This window comes from Phoxinus phoxinus (assembly GCF_949152265.1).
Source record: "Phoxinus phoxinus genome assembly, chromosome: 16".
Taxonomy (NCBI): Eukaryota; Metazoa; Chordata; class Actinopteri; order Cypriniformes; family Leuciscidae; genus Phoxinus; species Phoxinus phoxinus.
The window spans coordinates 26684014-26702282 of record NC_136891.1 but is presented as its reverse complement, the minus strand read 5'-3'; the positions used below and the strand labels follow the sequence as shown (position 1 = coordinate 26702282).

At 41.6% G+C, this 18269-nt stretch overlaps 2 protein-coding genes and 1 long non-coding RNA gene across 7 annotated transcripts in view; 2 read left to right on the top strand and 1 right to left on the bottom strand.

Moving 5' to 3' along the window:
* LOC307012719 (low density lipoprotein receptor adapter protein 1) overlaps window positions 1-18269 on the top strand; it is a 46467-nt gene that overhangs the window by 24978 nt on the left and 3220 nt on the right. For all 5 annotated transcript variants that reach the window (XM_079639687.1, XM_079639691.1, XM_079639690.1 and 2 more), the window contains exons 2-8: window positions 1817-1959; window positions 2895-3007; window positions 13403-13517; window positions 13881-13953; window positions 14053-14133; window positions 14234-14352; window positions 15366-15400. In XM_079639687.1, the coding sequence (XP_079495813.1) occupies window positions 1817-1959; window positions 2895-3007; window positions 13403-13517; window positions 13881-13953; window positions 14053-14133; window positions 14234-14352; window positions 15366-15400 (679 nt within the window). The remainder of the gene's footprint in view (window positions 1-1816; window positions 1960-2894; window positions 3008-13402; window positions 13518-13880; window positions 13954-14052; window positions 14134-14233; window positions 14353-15365; window positions 15401-18269) is intronic.
* LOC307012717 (uncharacterized protein) lies at window positions 3373-7352 on the top strand. Its single transcript, XM_079639682.1, has 3 exons — window positions 3373-4429; window positions 4589-5656; window positions 6171-7352. The coding sequence occupies exons 1-3, from the start codon at window positions 3962-3964 to the stop codon at window positions 6489-6491; spliced, it is 1857 nt and encodes a 618-aa protein (XP_079495808.1). The 5' UTR covers window positions 3373-3961; the 3' UTR covers window positions 6492-7352.
* LOC307012721 lies at window positions 9533-13495 on the bottom strand. Its single transcript, XR_013800670.1, has 3 exons — window positions 13395-13495; window positions 11001-11101; window positions 9533-9794 (listed from the first exon to the last, which is right to left on the bottom strand). It is a non-coding gene; the product is annotated as an uncharacterized lncRNA (long non-coding RNA).

Here is an 18269-nt window from a genome sequence, read left to right as displayed (position 1 = left end):
TAGTTGTCCTGCCTATTGAGTGCTTGAGATAGATTTAGTGTCTTCTTAGGTTAATAATTGACTTACAGTTGAGGAAGCCATGATGGTGGTGTTGTCTTCCTGGCCTTAAACAGCTGGTGCTGCTGGGAGGGCCAGATGGCTCCGAGCAGAGCTGTCAGAACAGGACACAGGACACTCAATGAGTCTGTCCTCCATAGTTACCTTTTTAGGCAAAGGAACATAGAAATAATCAGTTACTGAGTAGTAACTGATCTGTACCAATTCAGATGCCGCTTCTGAAAAATCAAATAAAACCTTTTTTTTCCCCTGAAGCTACTTTTTGTCTATTTGATGCTTGTCTCATTTAACACAATAATGACTTTAAAGGGGTGGTAGCCTATAATGCCCTTTTCACAAGATGTAAAATAATTATTTGATGTCCCTGGAGTGTGTATGTGAAGTTTTAGCTAAAAATACCCCACGGATATTTTTATATAGCATGTTAAAGTTGTCACTTTTTGAGGGTGAGCAAAAACGCACTGTTTTTGTGTCTGTTCCTTTAAATGCAAATGAGTTGCTGCACCTGACACAGGGGGGCGGAGCTTCAAGAGCTCCTGTCCTTTTACCTCACACACACATGCACTGAACATTTCGAAAACTTTTAGCCTTTTATGTTCAAACAGGAGTCAGAAAGATGGAGAGACTCAAAAAGAAGTAACAACATGTAGACAACATTTCTGAATGGTTAGTTGATGAATTTATGTTGTTTATGTGTAGTTATCTTCTAATCATTTAAAGCAATTTCTTTGCTTTGAACTTTGAGCGTTGGAACTTTGCAGATGTTGTTTATCATCGAACAGCAACATTACACACTAAAGTTAGAAAAGTGAAATCATACTCAACCACTCCTTTAAATTATCGTTTGGTGGGTAAATTTTCAGCAAATTTTCAATTAATTAATCAATCAATCAGCATTTCAAAAATTGTAATAGCTTGACAGCCCTTGTTGTTATTGTTATTATACATTATTAGGACTAATGTAATATATATGTATATATATATATATATATATATATATATATATATATATATATATATTATATATTTAAGTTTTGTTTTTTAATGAGCTACAGCAGGTCATAAGAAGAACTTTTTAAATAGTTTACTGCTGTCTGAAACTTTGGTTTACCTGTCACGATAAATATAAATTATCAAGGAGGCGCTATTTTCAATGCTCTATTCCTGCAGTTCTGATGTTTTTTCTGCCATAATAAATTTATATAAAATAAAATAATGAAAAATCTTTGTCGTTTTGAAAGCATAATGATCAATAATTCACACTGATATGGCTAACAATCACTCCAGTGCTTGCTTTATATAGATTTTTTGCTTCAGAATTGCACTAGTGGATGTCCGGGTTCATTCTCCATATCTTTCGATCCAGCTCTACGCTCCTACAGGGCTTTGTATTGGATTCAAATGGGACCGGAAAGCTATTTAAAGCTCAGTGTGTGGCACAGTTCTCCTTACATGGGAATGAGCCCCACTTCTCCTAATGGAAAGGTGTGAAACCTACCATCTATGTCCAATGAGCGTATTTTTATATGGAAAACATATTTAGCGAACGGATTATTTATTACATGAAAAAAAGTAATTATTCCGTAATGGCTTAAAGGCATCTTTCCTGTGATATCCTGCGGTGTTAATCAATAAATCCACATTCGCCTTTCAGGAAGTTTGTTTTGAGCCTTTGATATTTGAAGCCTTGAAAATGTAGTTTGTTTCTTAAAGGGGTAGTGCACTCATAAAGGAAAATGTTTTATTTTGTGTGTTTTAGAGCTCCCAGAGAACTGGACGGACACTAAGGAGACACTCCTGGAAGGGATGGTGTTCAATGTGAAGTATCTGGGCATGACTTTGGTCGGCCAACCTAAAGGAGAAGACATGGCAGCGGCTGCCATCAGGAGGATTGTAACCACGGTCAGTCATTAGAGGAAAGCGGGTCAAGGGAATTAGTATAGTGGATATGGTGAATATGAGGAATGATAATGAGCCAAGTCGGCACAAAATCTTACTCAAATCATTGTTATGCCTTTGGCAATTTGTGTTGTCACATAATAATAATAATATATGATAAGTATTATTATTATATATAAATAATAATGAGCTACTTGAAGACGCAAGAAGCACTTTGTAAAGAATTGATTGATGCTTCTCATTAGTATCAAACTGATTAATCAGACTGATCTAAACAGAAACCAAAAGCTTTTGTGATCAATAGGTTTTAGGGCCTCACAAAGACCTTTATAGCAGTTACTTTTTGGAGATACACTTTTGTACAAACGAGTCAGTCTTTCAGTATAGTCTATTTCATATTAAAATACACAATATAGTTCCTTGTTCTTTAGAAAGCAAATGAAAAAGAGATTTTTCTTCCTTTGACAGCACAATCGAATCAGAACGAGACAACTTTCTCTCCAAACTAATTGTCAAGACTGTGAATCCTTGACATGAGTTTCATTTGTGTTTTAAATCAGTATTTACTGTCTCCTGGGAAGAGAGAAAGACCCTCCAGATATGCGTTGCCTGATTTCCTTTTGTCCTTGACGAGTCCCCCCCCCCCCCCCCCTCTCTCTCTCTCTCGTCCATGATAGCCTCTTTTCTTTCGTTGTGTTCATATGCCGGGATCACAGCAACACCACTTAAACAAGGCAGAAGATGAATTTTATATATTAAGCGTCATCTCTTTTCAGCTCTTGTACCCATGGAGTTGGATTTAATAGTCCACACAGATTTCGCTGACCTTTTCTGGTTATTGTTCCTGGTCAGTGAGTTATGAGTGACATTTCAAAGTTGACTATGACAAAGATGTTTGACCAGGGTTCCCTCAAATTGTTTATCCTTGCCACATGCAGGCTCGGGCCAGTGCAAAGAAGTTTCGGAAAGTGACCCTCACCGTCTCCCCCAAGGGAATCATCATGACAGACACAGAGACCAATGACCTCATTGAGGACGTTTCCATTTACAGGTATAAAACCACACCAAAAACAAGGGAAAAAATACTAACAGAATACTACACTACCATTCAGGAGTTTGGGGTCTGTACGTTTTTTTTTAAATGTTTTTGAAAGAATTTTTATTTTTTTAAGTTGATTCTTAGCAAAAAACTGTCACAGTGTCTGGTTTGAGTTCCCTGGGTCACCACTAGATGTCCTCCTTCCCCACGGTGTTTGTCACATTCTGAACTACATTCCCCACGATCCTTGTTCTTCATTGCACTCAGCTGTCCCTTGTCACTAATCATTGCACTCAGCCAATTCCCCATTAGCATTGTCTTTCCCTGTGTATATAACCCTGTCTGTTTTAGTATGTGTCACGGAATCCTTGTAATCGTCACGCCACTTCTGAGTTCTGAGTCTGTTAATGCCTGTTGTTTTGTTTATGTTTATGTTTGATTGCTTCTTTGGTTTTGACCCCTGCCTGGACTGGTTCATGATTACGGATTACCCATTAATAAACACTGCACTTGGATCTACCCCTGTTTCCCGTGTGTGGATCGTGACAGAAGGATTCCGTCAATATGCACAGATCCAGCAGTACGGGTATTCGTATCGCTCCTCCAAGCACTGCTGAGGAGAGGATGGGACGTTTTGGTAATCTGGCCTATCTACGTCAGCAGGGCCGGTAGGTGGGTGATCTATCCCAATTTTTTTGGACTCTCTCGAGAGGTATGGGATACAATGAGGCCACACTCAAGGACCTTTTTAATAAGTGTCTTGACGACCCATTGCCGGGCTGGGAGATGAAGGGGCTGGAGATCCTGGACTTTTGGGGATTCACCAGTTACCTTCATCATCGTAGCCAATGGGATACACCACTCCCGCCTGTGTCTCCTGACATGGCTTCCATACCCTCGCAGTAGACTGCAACACCCCCAGAGGCGGTCACGGACGTCACAGAATCCCCAGAGGCAGTAGGTTTGATGTCGCCGCCTCACCATCAGAAACGGCGGAGGAGGAGGAAGATTGCCAGTCTTCTCAAAGACCCGGAGGACGTCCCCTCCGAGCAGCCCGCTGTCGTCCCGGAGGACGTCCCCTCCGAGCAGCCCGCTGTCGTCCCAGAGGACGTCCCCTCCGAGCAGCCCGCTGTCGTCCCGGAGGACGTCCCCTCCGAGCAGCCCGCTGTCGTCCCGGAGGACGTCCCCTCCGAGCAGCCCGCTGTCGTCCCGGAGGACGTCCCCTCCGAGCAGCCCGCTGTCGTCCCGGAGGACGTCCCCTCCGAGCAGCCCGCTGTCGTCCCGGAGGACGTCCCCTCCGAGCAGCCCGCTGTCGTCCCGGAGGACGTCCCCTCCGAGCAGCCCGCTGTCGTCCCGGAGGACGTCCCCTCCGAGCAGCCCGCTGTCGTCCCGGAGGACGTCCCCTCCGAGCAGCCCGCTGTCGTCCCGGAGGACGTTCCCTCCGAGCAGCCCGCTGTCGTCCCGGAGGCCGTCCCCTCCGAGCAGCCCGCTGTCGTCCCGGAGGCCGTCCCCTCCGAGCAGCCCGCTGTCGTCCCGGAGGCCGTCCCCTCCGAGCAGCCCGCTGTCGTCCCGGAGGCCGTCCCCTCCGAGCAGCCCGTCCCCTCCGAGCAGCCCGCTGTCGTCCCGCAGTCCGTCCCCTCCGAGCAGCCCGCTGTCATCCCTGAGATTGTCTCGGAGCCGCCCACCATCAGTCCTGCCACGGCCAAGAGAGCGGTCTTCCTCTGTTATGCGGTGGCGGTACTGCATGCGTGGAGGAGGCACAGGCTGTCTGCCGTTCCAGAGACTGTCCACTTCACGTCTGCTGTTCCAGAGCCGGAGCCAGTGTCTGCTGTTCCAGAGCCGGAGCCAGTGTCTGCTGTTCCAGAGCCGGAGCCAGTGTCTGCTGTTCCAGAGCCGGAGCCAGTGTCTGCTGTTCCAGAGCCGGAGCCAGTGTCTGCTGTTCCAGAGCCGGAGCCAGTGTCTGCTGTTCCAGAGCCGGAGCCAGTGTCTGCTGTTCCAGAGCCGGAGCCAGTGTCTGCTGTTCCAGAGCCGGAGCCAGTGTCTGCTGTTCCAGAGCCGGAGCCAGTGTCTGCTGTTCCAGAGCCGGAGCCAGTGTCTGCTGTTCCAGAGCCGGAGCCAGTGTCTGCTGTTCCAGAGCCGGAGCCAGTGTCTGCTGTTCCAGAGCCGGAGCCAGTGTCTGCTGTTCCAGAGCCGGAGCCAGTGTCTGCTGTTCCAGAGCCGGAGCCAGTGTCTGCTGTTCCAGAGCCGGAGCCAGTGTCTGCTGTTCCAGAGCCGGAGCCAGTGTCTGCTGTTCCAGAGCCGGAGCCAGTGTCTGCTGTTCCAGAGCCGGAGCCAGTGTCTGCTGTTCCAGAGCCGGAGCCAGTGTCTGCTGTTCCAGAGCCGGAGCCAGTGTCTGCTGTTCCAGAGCCGGAGCCAGTGTCTGCTGTTCCAGAGCCGGAGCCAGTGTCTGCTGTTCCAGAGCCGGAGCCAGTGTCTGCTGTTCCAGAGCCGGAGCCAGTGTCTGCTGTTCCAGAGCCGGAGCCAGTGTCTGCTGTTCCAGAGCCGGAGCCAGTGTCTGCTGTTCCAGAGCCGGAGCCAGTGTCTGCTGTTCCAGAGCCGGAGCCAGTGTCTGCTGTTCCAGAGCCTGAGCCGGTGCCCGTGTCTGTTGCAGCTCCTGAGCCGGTGGTGTCTGTTGCAGCTCCTGAGCCGGTGGTGTCTGTTGCAGCTCCTGAGCCGGTGGTGTCTGTTGCAGCTCCTGAGCCGGTGGTGTCTGTTGCAGCTCCTGAGCCGGTGGTGTCTGTTGCAGCTCCTGAGCCGGTGGTGTCTGTTGCAGTTCCTGAGCCGGTGGTGTCTGTTGCAGTTCCTGAGCCGGTGGTGTCTGTTGCAGCTCCTGAGCCGGTGGTGTCTGTTGCAGCTCCTGAGCCGGTGGTGTCTGTTGCAGCTCCTGAGCCGGTGGTGTCTGTTGCAGTTCCTGAGCCGGTGGTGTCTGTTGCAGTTCCTGAGCCGGTGGTGTCTGTTGCAGTGTCTGTTGCAGTTCCTGAGCCGGTGGTGTCTGTTGCAGTTCCTGAGCCGGTGGTGTCTGTTGCAGTTCCTGAGCCGGTGGTGTCTGTTGCAGTTCCTGAGCCGGTGGTGTCTGTTGCAGTTCCTGAGCCGGTGGTGTCTGTTGCAGTTCCTGAGCCGGTGGTGTCTGTTGCAGTTCCTGAGCCGGTGGTGTCTGTTGCAGTTCCTGAGCCGGTGGTGTCTGTTGCAGTTCCTGAGCCGGTGGTGTCTGTTGCAGTTCCTGAGCCGGTGGTGTCTGTTGCAGTTCCTGAGCCGGTGGTGTCTGTTGCAGTTCCTGAGCCGGTGGTGTCTGTTGCAGTTCCTGAGCCGGTGGTGTCTGTTGCAGTTCCTGAGCCGGTGGTGTCTGTTGCAGTTCCTGAGCCGGTGGTGTCTGTTGCAGTTCCTGAGCCGGTGGTGTCTGTTCCAGTTCCTGAGCCGGTGGTGTCTGTTCCAGTTCCTGAGCCGGTGGTGTCTGTGACTGTTCCTGAGCCAGGGTCTGTCCCTGTCCCTCCTTGGTCTTCACCGCCATGGCCGCCCTGGCCGACCGAGGGGTCGTCTCCGCCCTGGCCGCCCGAGGGGTCGTCTCCGCCCTGGCCGCCCGAGGGGTCGTCTCCGCCCTGGCCGCCCGAGGGGTCGTCTCCGCCCTGGCCGCCCGAGGGGTCGTCTCCGCCCTGGCCGCCCGAGGGGTCGTCTCCGCCCTGGCCGCCCGAGGGGTCGTCTCCGCCCTGGCCGCCCGAGGGGTCGTCTCCGCCCTGGCCGCCCGATGGACGGTCTGCTCCGCCCTGGCCGCCCGATGGACTGTCGGTTTCGCCCTGGCCGCCAGCTAAGTCGTCACCCCTTGTTCCTGTTCCCCTCCATGGACCTGGCCCCCCATCCCGCCCCCTGATCCTCCACCATTTCACCTCCCGCCTGGACTCTTGTTTTGTGTGTTATGTCTTGGAGCGTCTGGTAGCCGCTCCGTAGGAGGAGGGTTATGTCACAGTGTCTGGTTTGAGTTCCCTGGGTCACCACTAGATGTCCTCCTTCCCCACGGTGTTTGTCACATTCTGAACTACATTCCCCACGATCCTTGTTCTTCATTGCACTCAGCTGTCCCTTGTCACTAATCATTGCACTCAGCCAATTCCCCATTAGCATTGTCTTTCCCTGTGTATATAACCCTGTCTGTTTTAGTATGTGTCACGGAATCCTTGTAATCGTCACGCCACTTCTGAGTTCTGAGTCTGTTAATGCCTGTTGTTTTGTTTATGTTTATGTTTGATTGCTTCTTTGGTTTTGACCCCTGCCTGGACTGGTTCATGATTACGGATTACCCATTAATAAACACTGCACTTGGATCTACCCCTGTTTCCCGTGTGTGGATCGTGACAAAAACACTTTCAAAATTATATGTGCTCATTAATAATTACTTCTACCAACTTATCAAGTATTCTCGTAAGCGTAGAATCTGCCATTTATAATACATATGAGTGAGTCGCTCGAATTGCGGAAGCCATGTTGCGCCTCAATCTTGAAAATACATTAGCCAAAGAGGGACAAAAATCGCCTTTCGCGTTTTTACACTCAGTGGCACCGTGACGAATGCGAGGGGGAGATTACGCCGCAATAATACGGCCACCGTAGGAGTTAAAACAGAGTTAATTTAACATTAGTTAACTACATTAGTTAACACGAAATAACAATGAACAATACTTTTTACAGCAGTTATTAATTTTTGTTCATGTTAATCTCAACATCATAATAATTTTAACTAATTTGAATAAATGCTGTAAAAAGATATTGCTTATTGTTAGTTAATGCCAGTTAATGCATGAACAAATTTTAACTAATTTGAGCTGATTGTAAAGTTTTACCCATTTATTTGCTCAAAAATACAGTAAAAACAGTAATATTGTGAAATATTATTACAATTTAAAATTACTTTTCTATTGCAATATATTTTAAAATGTCATTTATTTACAAAGCTGAATTTCCAGCATCACTACTCCAGACTTAAGAGTCACATGATCCTTCAGAAATCATTCTAAATGCTGATTTGATGCTCAAGGAACATTTATTATTATATTATTATCATTATCAATGTTGAAAATTATGTTCTGCTTAATGCTTTTATTGAAATATGATACTTTTTTCAGGATTTTTTTGATGAATAGAAAATTCAAAAGAACAGTATTTATTTGAAATATTCCATTTTTCTACGAATGTAGCCTAAAATTTTTTAAAAGTGCTGAATAAAAACATTTTAAAAATCTTGCTGACCCCAAACTTTTGAACAGTGTACTTGTACACGATCGAACCCTTAAACATGATTTACTGTATGATTTATGTATTATTAATCAAATCTGTATACATTTTATAACAATTATATTATGTTTTTTATGACGTATAATATTTTTGTCAAACCCAGCTGATTCAAACCACATGAAGCTGAAAAAGCATATCTTATTTTTTAAAAGACATTGAGTCAATTATTGCAAACTTCCCTCCCTCCAAATCAGTTGTTTAAAGATTTTTTGTCAGTCAAGGTCTGTAGAACAACATGAACACTGCTGTGAGATCACTAACCAGTGAATCATTAACATTTGAGTGTGTCAAACAAATATTGATGCAAGAGGTACATGCTTGTATGGTATTCATAAATTGGAGCGAGTAGTACAGCCCTCTGTTGTTCAGTGGGCACGAGGGGTGCTTTAGAGTGCAGAGAGGAGCCCCATGCTGATCCCTCTTATCAGCCACAGCAGAGACACAGTCACGGGAATCACGCATCTCTTTAATCCTCTCCCGTAAAAAAAAAAAAAACTTATCCCACATCCTTCCTACTGTCTCATTCTTTTCTCTCTCCCTCCTTTCTCTCTTTCGCATTTTCTCTCATAAAGTACATAAACCACGCACACTCTATCCTTGTCTCTTTTACAATTTTTATAATCACTTTTTTCTTGTATTCCAGTAACATTCAAATGCTAAGTAAAGCGGCCTAAATTTATTTGAGATGCAAAATTGCGTACATGTTTTTAAAATGTTATATTAATTTCTAAGCATTATTTATTGATGTTTACACTTAAAACAGGACAAACCAACATTAAAGTAAAACATAATAATTAAGGGATAGTTCACAGAAAAAATGAAAATTCTGTCATCATTTACTCACCCGTAAGTTGTTCCAAACCTGTATAAGTTTCTTTCTTCTGCTGAACACAAAAGAAGATATTTGTGAAGAATGAGTTGATGGACCCCGTTGACTTCCATAGTATTTTTTCCCACACTCAATGATGTCAATGGGGTCCATCACTGTTTGGCCACTGACATTCTTCAGAATATCTTCTTTTGTGTTCAGCTGAAGAAAGAAATTCAAACAGGTTTGGAACAACTTGAGGGCGAGTAAATGATGACAGAATTTTCATTTTTCAGTGAGTTATAATGAACTTAATTCAAGATGCTGAATATCCTTATGTAATTAAAGCAAAATCGTATATCATTTGAATTATTATCTTTGTCTTTTGTTCAGTATTTATTTAAATAGTATTTATTTTAGGTTTACACTTACAGGAAATAAATATATTTTCCAAATATAGAGACTGAATAGTCTTAACATAAATGTATTTTGTTTTAATGGTTAATGGTATTGAAAACCAAATGACTAATTCATTTTTTTTAGCAGCAGAGCATCAGGTCCGACACAAAACACTCTGTCCTTGTACCTGGAACTCCTCCATCCGTGGCACTGTCCCTTCAGAGACGCTCTGTGGGCTTCTGGCTATTTAGTGCGATGGCATATGGATTCCTGTGTAAGACAAGGAATTCTGTGAGCTCACGTAGAGGACAAACTGCTCTCCACCGCACAGAGTTTCATCTTATTTTCTTATGTCTGTATTATTAGCCTGATCCAGGTAAAGCACACCTCAGAATAGAGAATACACCCTGGAGCGATGGGTCTCATACAATCAGTGTACACTTTGATCATACAGCCTCAGTTTGACTTTCAAAGGAGCCTGGAGAATAAACACAAGTACCAGGGGACCGTAAAATCACAGTTCAGTCGGGATGCTATAATAAATGCTATTTCAACCCAGACCCCGAGGGTGTCTTGGACAACCATTCGGAGGGTGAAGCAGAGAATCATGGGTATTCTCTGCCTTTTCACTGACAGCAAAATAAACAAGAGCATCTTGAATGAAGTGGTGGGGGTTTCAAAAGAAGGAAACCTAGTGCTGCTGATGATATGAATACTTTTCCTCATCTTTATTCACTCCTTTGATACCCCCCTCCCTCCCCCTCCACAGCTGAATATACAAATAATGATGAAAAAACGCAGCCGTTCTATTTTTAGTGAAAAATAGGAGATGATGTTGTTTGTCTAGGCTCAGCAGGAGCTGTCAGCTTTATTACATCAGAAATTGTGAAGGTTTGAAGGGCATTCTGGGTCTTTATTTCATTTTTTTGTTTCATTTCCGTCGATGCTCACTGCAATTTAGGATTTCTATGCCTTTTATGCAAATAAATATCACTTTCACTACTGCCACTAGTGACAGCTTGTCTCTTGAAAAGAAAACATCTATATTTGTGTGCAAGACTTTAATTTCCTAAGCCACAAATCTTGCACAGTGATTTGTGTAATGAGATTCACTACGCTCCCGCATTAACTGAATGGGGGTTCATGAAAAGATTAAACCCCACTTTGGCTTTTTCTCCCCCATTCTGGGAATGTCATATTCTACTGTACCGTGTTCAGTAAGGCATCACTGAGGGAGCAATCTGTGCCACTGCCAACGCAAACACTGCCAAGGCTATAATAGGCTCGTATGCTAGTCAGGGCCACAAGGTCATGTTTGTTACCCTTGAGTTGCTTATGTGAAGGCTCCTATTATCTTTTACTATTTACAATGTACGTGGCCTGTACTTAGGCTCTATATGTATTTGTTGAAATTTAACAAGCGTGTGTCTCTTCCTTGCCTAAAGCAGAAAGCGTTCATGTTAAGGCCAAACTCACTTTGATGTGCATTGCCATTTTACTTTATCTCTGCTTTTCACTTGGCCTGGATTCAGTTTCTTTGTGTTGCGTTTTCCCATTCATTTACAGTACAGTAGGATCTGATAATAGATAGGACAGAGAACACACAATAAACAAGGGCTGTCAAAAGATTAATCGTGATTAATCGCATCCAAAACAAAAGTTTGTGTTTGCATAATATATGTGTGTCTACTGTGTATAATTATTATGTATAAATACACACACATTCATGTATATATTTAAGAAATATTAGCATTTATATACTGTATACATTTATATAATTTATATTATATATAAATATTTTATATATAAATATAACCAATTTTTCTTAAATATATACATGATTGTGTGTGTTTTTATATATATAAATAATTATACACAGTACACACACATATACTGTATTATGTAAACACAAACTTTTATTTTGGATGCGATTAATCGCGATTAATCTTTTGACAACCCTACAATAAACATAAATAAAATTCCTCAGTGGACAAAAAGTTCATATTGAGTACCTTTCATTTTAGACATTTACTTTGTTTTTAGCGCCGCAAACAAAAACAAAAAAGAAGGAAAAAAATAGTTCCACAACTAAATCAAATGTTGCTAAAAACAGTGCTGTTACATTTCAAAATGATTCAGTGATTTTGATTTAATCGGTTGAGTGAATGATTCAGTGACCCACTAATAAAGACGACACTTGTCACCACCTAATTGCATAACAATGCAGAAAGAGTAAATGAAAAATCCATACCTGTAGAACTCACAGACAAGTGGAGTGATACAATCACTGTTGTTGAACTGTATACACACTATCATCTTTAATGCCGCTCAGCCAAACAAATTCGAGGACTGAAACTTACTGTTGTATAAAATGTAAATAAGTGTTTGTTTTGTAACGCATTCAATTTCATGCATCGAGCTGCGGTACTTTCAAAAATGTTCTATTTGAGTACCGGGAAGGCAAAGATCGAAAGGTTCATTTCAGCATCGCTGAGGTTGTTTATGATCAAATTTCCTCCTCCTTTAATTCTGTTCAAAAGGAGCTACAAACAAGCTAAATTCGGGCCATTTAGCATTTCCTTCCCTCTCAGCTTCACGCTCTTCAATAATGAAGTTGTGCAATGCACCACAGACTGGAATAAATGATAATTCACCACACCCCCCCATGTTCAGAGAGAGAAAGGGGAGGGAGAAAGGGAATAGAGAGTCTTGGGCATTTCTATTTAGGTCGTGCATCAGAAGTAGTGCACTAACAAATGTAGATGAAGTGAGATCAGAGCTCTGTCTTCCCTAATGTATCTCATTATTTCACACAAGCTCTTTTGGTTTGGTGCTCTAAATTCAGGTCCTTTTCCTAAAATTACAGAAAAGAAAGAAAATGAAAATGTCCTTTCAGGTTCTTTTTTTCTGTGGAACATAAAGTGCACAATGTTGAAGCTGGTCTTTTCCATTGTTCCTGGATGTGAATGGTGAGCATGACTATCAAGCTACATTTTCAATGGTGAAAGAAAAACATCTTAAACAGTCTATTCTTTTAAACAAAGGATTGATAAATGGCTTCAGAAGATTTGGAAAATAGTGCAAGTAAATTATCTTTAAATATGTTTTTAAGTGCTTTTTGAAGCTTGGTAGCTATAGTGCACATCCACTTTCATTTACAGCTATGCATTTGGCAGATGAAAAGCATTTTTTTCTTCTTCGGTTTTTGCATTCCCTGGGAAATGAATCCATGCTCTACTGTTTAGGGCAGGCTACAGGAACACTTCATTGTATGGAAGAGAGCAGCGTAAATAATCATCAAAATATCTTCTTTTGTGTTCCACAGAAAATAATTCGTTTTGAACTATGACAATCAGAATTTTTTGGGTGCACTATTCCTTTAAATGCAGAAATATGTCTTGGTACAGTTCAACCATAGACTTCACCATCTCACTTCTGTTTTGGCTCTGAATAGGTTTTTCATGAGTTTCCTGTTTTTCATGAGAGATCTGGGAGATTACAAACTTATGTTACTTTTTAAAAAATACAAATCTGTTCTCAACAGGAATCATCTGGGTTGGTTCGCAGACTTTAAATGGCCATACTTGAATTGGCCGATGCAATTATTACTGCAGTTAAAAGTTAGAAATGACTCAATAAATTAAAGAAGAGTGTCATTGTTGTCACTGAAACTTCAAACAGCTTGTTGCATTGTCTCTGTAAAATAAAGCTGATGATTTTAACACACTTCCATTGGCGTTATAGAAAGATAAAAAAAGAGCCATAACAAAGTCTCTGCCAGTAGATTATTAATTCCTGGAAATGTTATTTAATTATATGAGTCTTTATGAACAAATACAGTCCACACAGTGAAAAGCTTTTCTTTCTCACCTCTGCAGAATATCTTACTGCACAACAGACAAAACTCAGGATAAGGTCTTTGCCTACGTCTCCCAAAGCCAGTTCAATGAAACCCTGGAGTGCCATGCCTTCCTCTGCCAAAAAAAGAAAATAGTAAGTGTGTTCAGATGCACATCATGAACATATATGGAAGCACAGTAACAGATGGCAAAACATATAGGCCTAATTCCCAGGCATAGGCTATGCATATTGTTTGTTAAAACTTTTCCATTTTGATAGTAGGCTATTGCAATCCTTCTTCACCATGTTATGTCTCCTTATTAATCATTACCTATTTTTTCGCTTCAGTTTTTATGTGATTGTAATGTAATTGACAAACCGGTTATTGTGTAAGCCAGAAAGCCACAGCCTTTTCTCTTGACCCGTATCTATAGTAGGTATCTACCGCCATCTTGTGGACAAGAGCATAATTCTTCAGAAACCCTCTGATCTTGTGCGTTCATGTGTTTTCCACAGGCTCAGGCTGTGACTCTGACAGTTGCGCAAGCTTTTAAAGTAGCTCTAGATATGTGGGAAATCGCACAGGAAGGTGAGGGTTTTGTGCCACGTTTGTTTTTTATAGGCTATACATGGCACATATTCCATGGAACAGAACACAAATATTCCTGTCTTCATTTTTCCATTGCAGACAAAAGCAAGAAAGTTCGCACATGCTACTCCAGTTCAGACCCTGAATCTCAGCCTGAATCTGAACCAAACCGTGTTTCAGGTACATTTGTTGGTTTAAACACAATTGTTTGCTTGATGCTTGTCTTAATTTTGTTAAATTAACGGGAATACCCTTTATCTTCGTTCTTTACTTGTGTCAGAGGAGGAGAAGACCCGGGCTCTGATGGAGCACAAACTGAGGAAGCCCTTCTTCCCTTCCTTCCTTTCACCATCTCCACGCGGCAACACCAGGAGACGGCCAATCAAACATGACTCCTGGGTATGATGTCATTAACCGATTTTGTCAACCCGTTCAAACGTCTTGGGGCTCAGGACTTTTATCGTTTTTGAAAGAAGTGTCTATATTTTTAAATGTAATGAATTTAAATTAATTTCCAGCATCATTACTCCAGTCTTCAGGGTCACATAATTCTTCAGAAATCATTCTAATATGCTGATTTGAATCATTCTAAAATGCTGAGTCCAAATTTTTAAATGGTAATGTATATTTGGGGAATTGTTTGGGTTCAGCAAATGAACCGAATCTCTATATTCAGAGTGTTGGTGTTTCATTCAGAGCTTAACTCATTTCACACATAAAAATCCCTTCAGAGCATACTTAGTGCTTTTCTGGGAGTCTATTTTGAATCGTTTCCATATTATGTGATTAAATATGGCTGAAATGTCAGGCAATCCTTTCTGATAACCTTAAATCTAGTTTGTCTTTTGGCCTGCCTGATCATCCGAATCCTCACTTTGCATAATAGTGGCACTCTTTCAGAAAATGAATTAGAGTATCCGCTCCAAAATGAAGGTCAGTTGTTTTGACACCATGCCAAAATAGGTAATTACTATTGCCACTGGCTAATTGCCATTATATTGTCAGTCAGCATGGCATGTCCTGTTGATAAAGCACATAGTCACCACTAAGTGGCATTCTCTGCTTTAATGCCGTATTTATTGATTAAACGTATGACCACTAGGCGGAGAGCTACCCATATTGGATCCGTCAAGCTCTCTGTCTGCACACCATGTTCAACCGTGCCTTTTGTTAATTTCTTTTTTTTCAGCTGTGATTGTATTCCATTCACTGTTCAGGCGGTTCTGAAACCCAATTCGAATCTTCAGTCTGCTGGTCTCAGATAATGACTGTCACAGAAGAGACAGTAGATTAAGTCTTTAGCTTGCTGGTGCTGACGTTGTTCAAGTTACTCTCTGGTTCTGCAGGTGTGATATAGATGTGATCTGTGATGTGTTTGCTTACATGGTTATCGCATGTTCTCTCACTCTCAGGATGCGGAAGATGGCCTCGATGATGCATTTTCAAGGTAAATTTCTTCCCTTCTACTCACTTTTAATCACACATAACATAAGCCTCACAGAAAACTGTCTGTGAAATCAGAGATTGTTCATTCAGGATAGTGTTTGTTGGAGATTTATTGCTTATTGATAATAATTTAACCTTTAAAATAATCTTATGCATACAGTATTCACACACACACACACAAAAAATAACTGACTTTGGTTGAAAAAACACTGTTCAAAAGTTTGGTGTCTGTGAGATTATTTTAATGTTTTTTGAAAGACATTTATTTGACCAGAAATACAGTAAAAACAGTAATATTGTTAAATATTGTTACAATTTAAAACTTTTTTATACTTTAAAATGTGATGGCAAAGCTGAATTTTCAGCATCAGTACTCCAGTCTTCAGTGTCACATGATCCTTCAGAAATCATTATAAAATGCTGATTTGATGCTCAAGAAACATTTCTGATTATTTTTAATGTTTAAAAAAAAAAAAAAAAAAAAATTGTGGAATCTGTGATCCTTAGAAAGTTAGAAAGAGCAGTATTTAGTTGAAAAATGAAATCTTTTGTAACAATATAAATGTCTTTACAGTCAATTTTGACCAATTTAATGATTAAATAATTGCTGAATACAAGTTTATTGAAAAATCTTACTGACCCCAAACATTTGACCGGTGTATATTGCAGCATTTTTGACTGCAGTGCGGCTTAGCATTGGCTGAAAACAGAATGTTAAAAAAAGAGATAATTTCCCCTGAGATACACTCAAATTCAGTCAAGATTTCTTTGTTTGTTATCTTTGTTGATTTGCTGCCCCCTTGAAATAAAAATGTGAGTTTTGTGGCAATTGTCCATGTGTGGTAGCTTCAAGGCCATCTGTATGCTGATGTGGAACTATTTGTAAAATATTCTGCCTCAGCTAATGTGTTCGCGCTCCCTCAGGTGTGACATTATGTCTCATAAAGTGGAGATGGTGTGAGATTCGGCACACAGTAGGAGAACTGAAAAACATTAGCCATCGCAGCTCTGGTTCCGATTAACAGACATGGTGAATCATTTTATTCTGAGTGTCTCTCCATACACGGTTATTAAACAGAGCCCTGCATGGAAATGAATGCAATGATGGAGTTATTCACGTTTAGCAGTAGATGGAATTTAAAGAGTTCATAACGACCACTTAAATAACCAGTTAAAGCTGGTAGATTTATAAATAGAGGTACCAAAACGATGATTTCTTTCTTATTATCCAGGTTAACAGATAGTCAGTGGTACAGCAGGTGGGGTTTGGGGAACACAAAAACAAATAAAGAATCTGTTCTGTGAAGGTGAGGATCTATAGTTGCAGCAGAACTTTAATAAAATAATCAAAATACTCAGGATAACAGGGTACCGCTAGACGGCTAGAGAATGTAATGCGGTTGAAAACAGGAGGAAGCAGAATCCACATGCAGCAGGAATTTATTTAAACAAACTCAAAACTTGACAGACACAGACTAGGGAACAGTACTCAGGAAAAGAACAACCAACATACTACAACAAAATCAAAATCAAGAACTCCCCAAGACTGAACTAAACACAGGGCTTATGGTAAACACCATAGACATAATAAAGGCTAGATGTCTTACGGCGGAGTCTTGAACGGCATCACCCCGTGGCCATCTTGTCACAGGGAAGCTTTCTGTAAGGTGAGTGATCTGCACAGACACAAATACTCTTATCTCGCTGAAAATCTTAACGGATTTACAAATGGTTTTGTTACTTACAAACGTTATTAACGTTGCTATAATTCTGGATGCTTGATCATGTTGAATTATATAATATTATAATTATTAATAAGTACGCAGTGTCATAACTACATCTCTGACGTTTATAACAAAGCAACCCGTTTGAAAATCGGTAGAAAATTGAGTAAGTTATGGTTATTTAAAAAGTACATGCACCATTAAAACAGTGTTACGAGTGAGCGAGCCCCCTGTGGCAAGATGGCCGCCGTGTGCGGACGTCGACCTCCATTGGCCAGCAGCGTGGACGAGACATCTAGCCTTTATTATATGATATCTATGGTAAACAAAGTCAAACAAGCTTAACAAGATAACAAGGGGGCCTGGCTAATTAGAAACACCTGGGGAGACTAATAAACAAGAAAAACTACAAAGGACTACAAAACATGGTACAGAACAGGAAATAACAAAAGTCCACACAAGACAGGAATCATTACAGAGAAACAGAAACAACACATTAACGCAACCAGAATAGACAAAACACAACTGAAACCGAGGGCTATATGCACACAGAGGAAATACAGGGAACTGAAAATACTTTCAGTATATAAAAAGTAAATAAAAATAAGAAAATAAAAGTCCTTGAACAGAAACAGAGAATCTGTAAATATTGTATATTTAATATACTGTCAAATAATAATATATATTTTCATTATATTTTATATAACGCCCAGCAGGTTGCATACATATCATAAGGATATTGATCTATAAAAAAAAAGAAGATAAATATCCTTATGACAATAATCAGTATCCTTATATAAAATCACAAACATCCAATGATTTCATTGCTTAGTGAGTTACAAGCATTCTTGTGCATATATGTGCTTTCTAATAACATTGTGTAACTTGTCGAATCAATTTATTTTTAACATGATGATACGTTACACGTCTTTAAATGATTGCTTACCACATTCCCGGACACCATAAAGTGTGTGTGATGCCAATGCATTACTATGACTTCATCGCTGGCATACAGCAGGACAGAAACAGCACTCATTATTTTAAGTAATGTAATGGGCCAGAAAGGATCATGTGATTCAGATGAGGCGAATCCAAATCAGCTCTTTCCTTTCACTGAGCATGTAAAAAACACAATCAAAATGTAAA

Bases quoted from the DNA above. Each gene is read 5' to 3' on its own strand.
- LOC307012717 (XM_079639682.1), top strand. From the start codon at position 3,962: ATGTCGCCGCCTCACCATCAGAAACGGCGGAGGAGGAGGAAGATTGCC. The intron at 4,430-4,588 runs GTTCCCTCCGAG...CCCTCCGAGCAG, and splicing joins CCGCTGTCGTCCCGGAGGAC to CCCGTCCCCTCCGAGCAGCC. The intron at 5,657-6,170 runs GTGGTGTCTGTT...TGTCTGTTGCAG, and splicing joins CTGTTGCAGCTCCTGAGCCG to TTCCTGAGCCGGTGGTGTCT.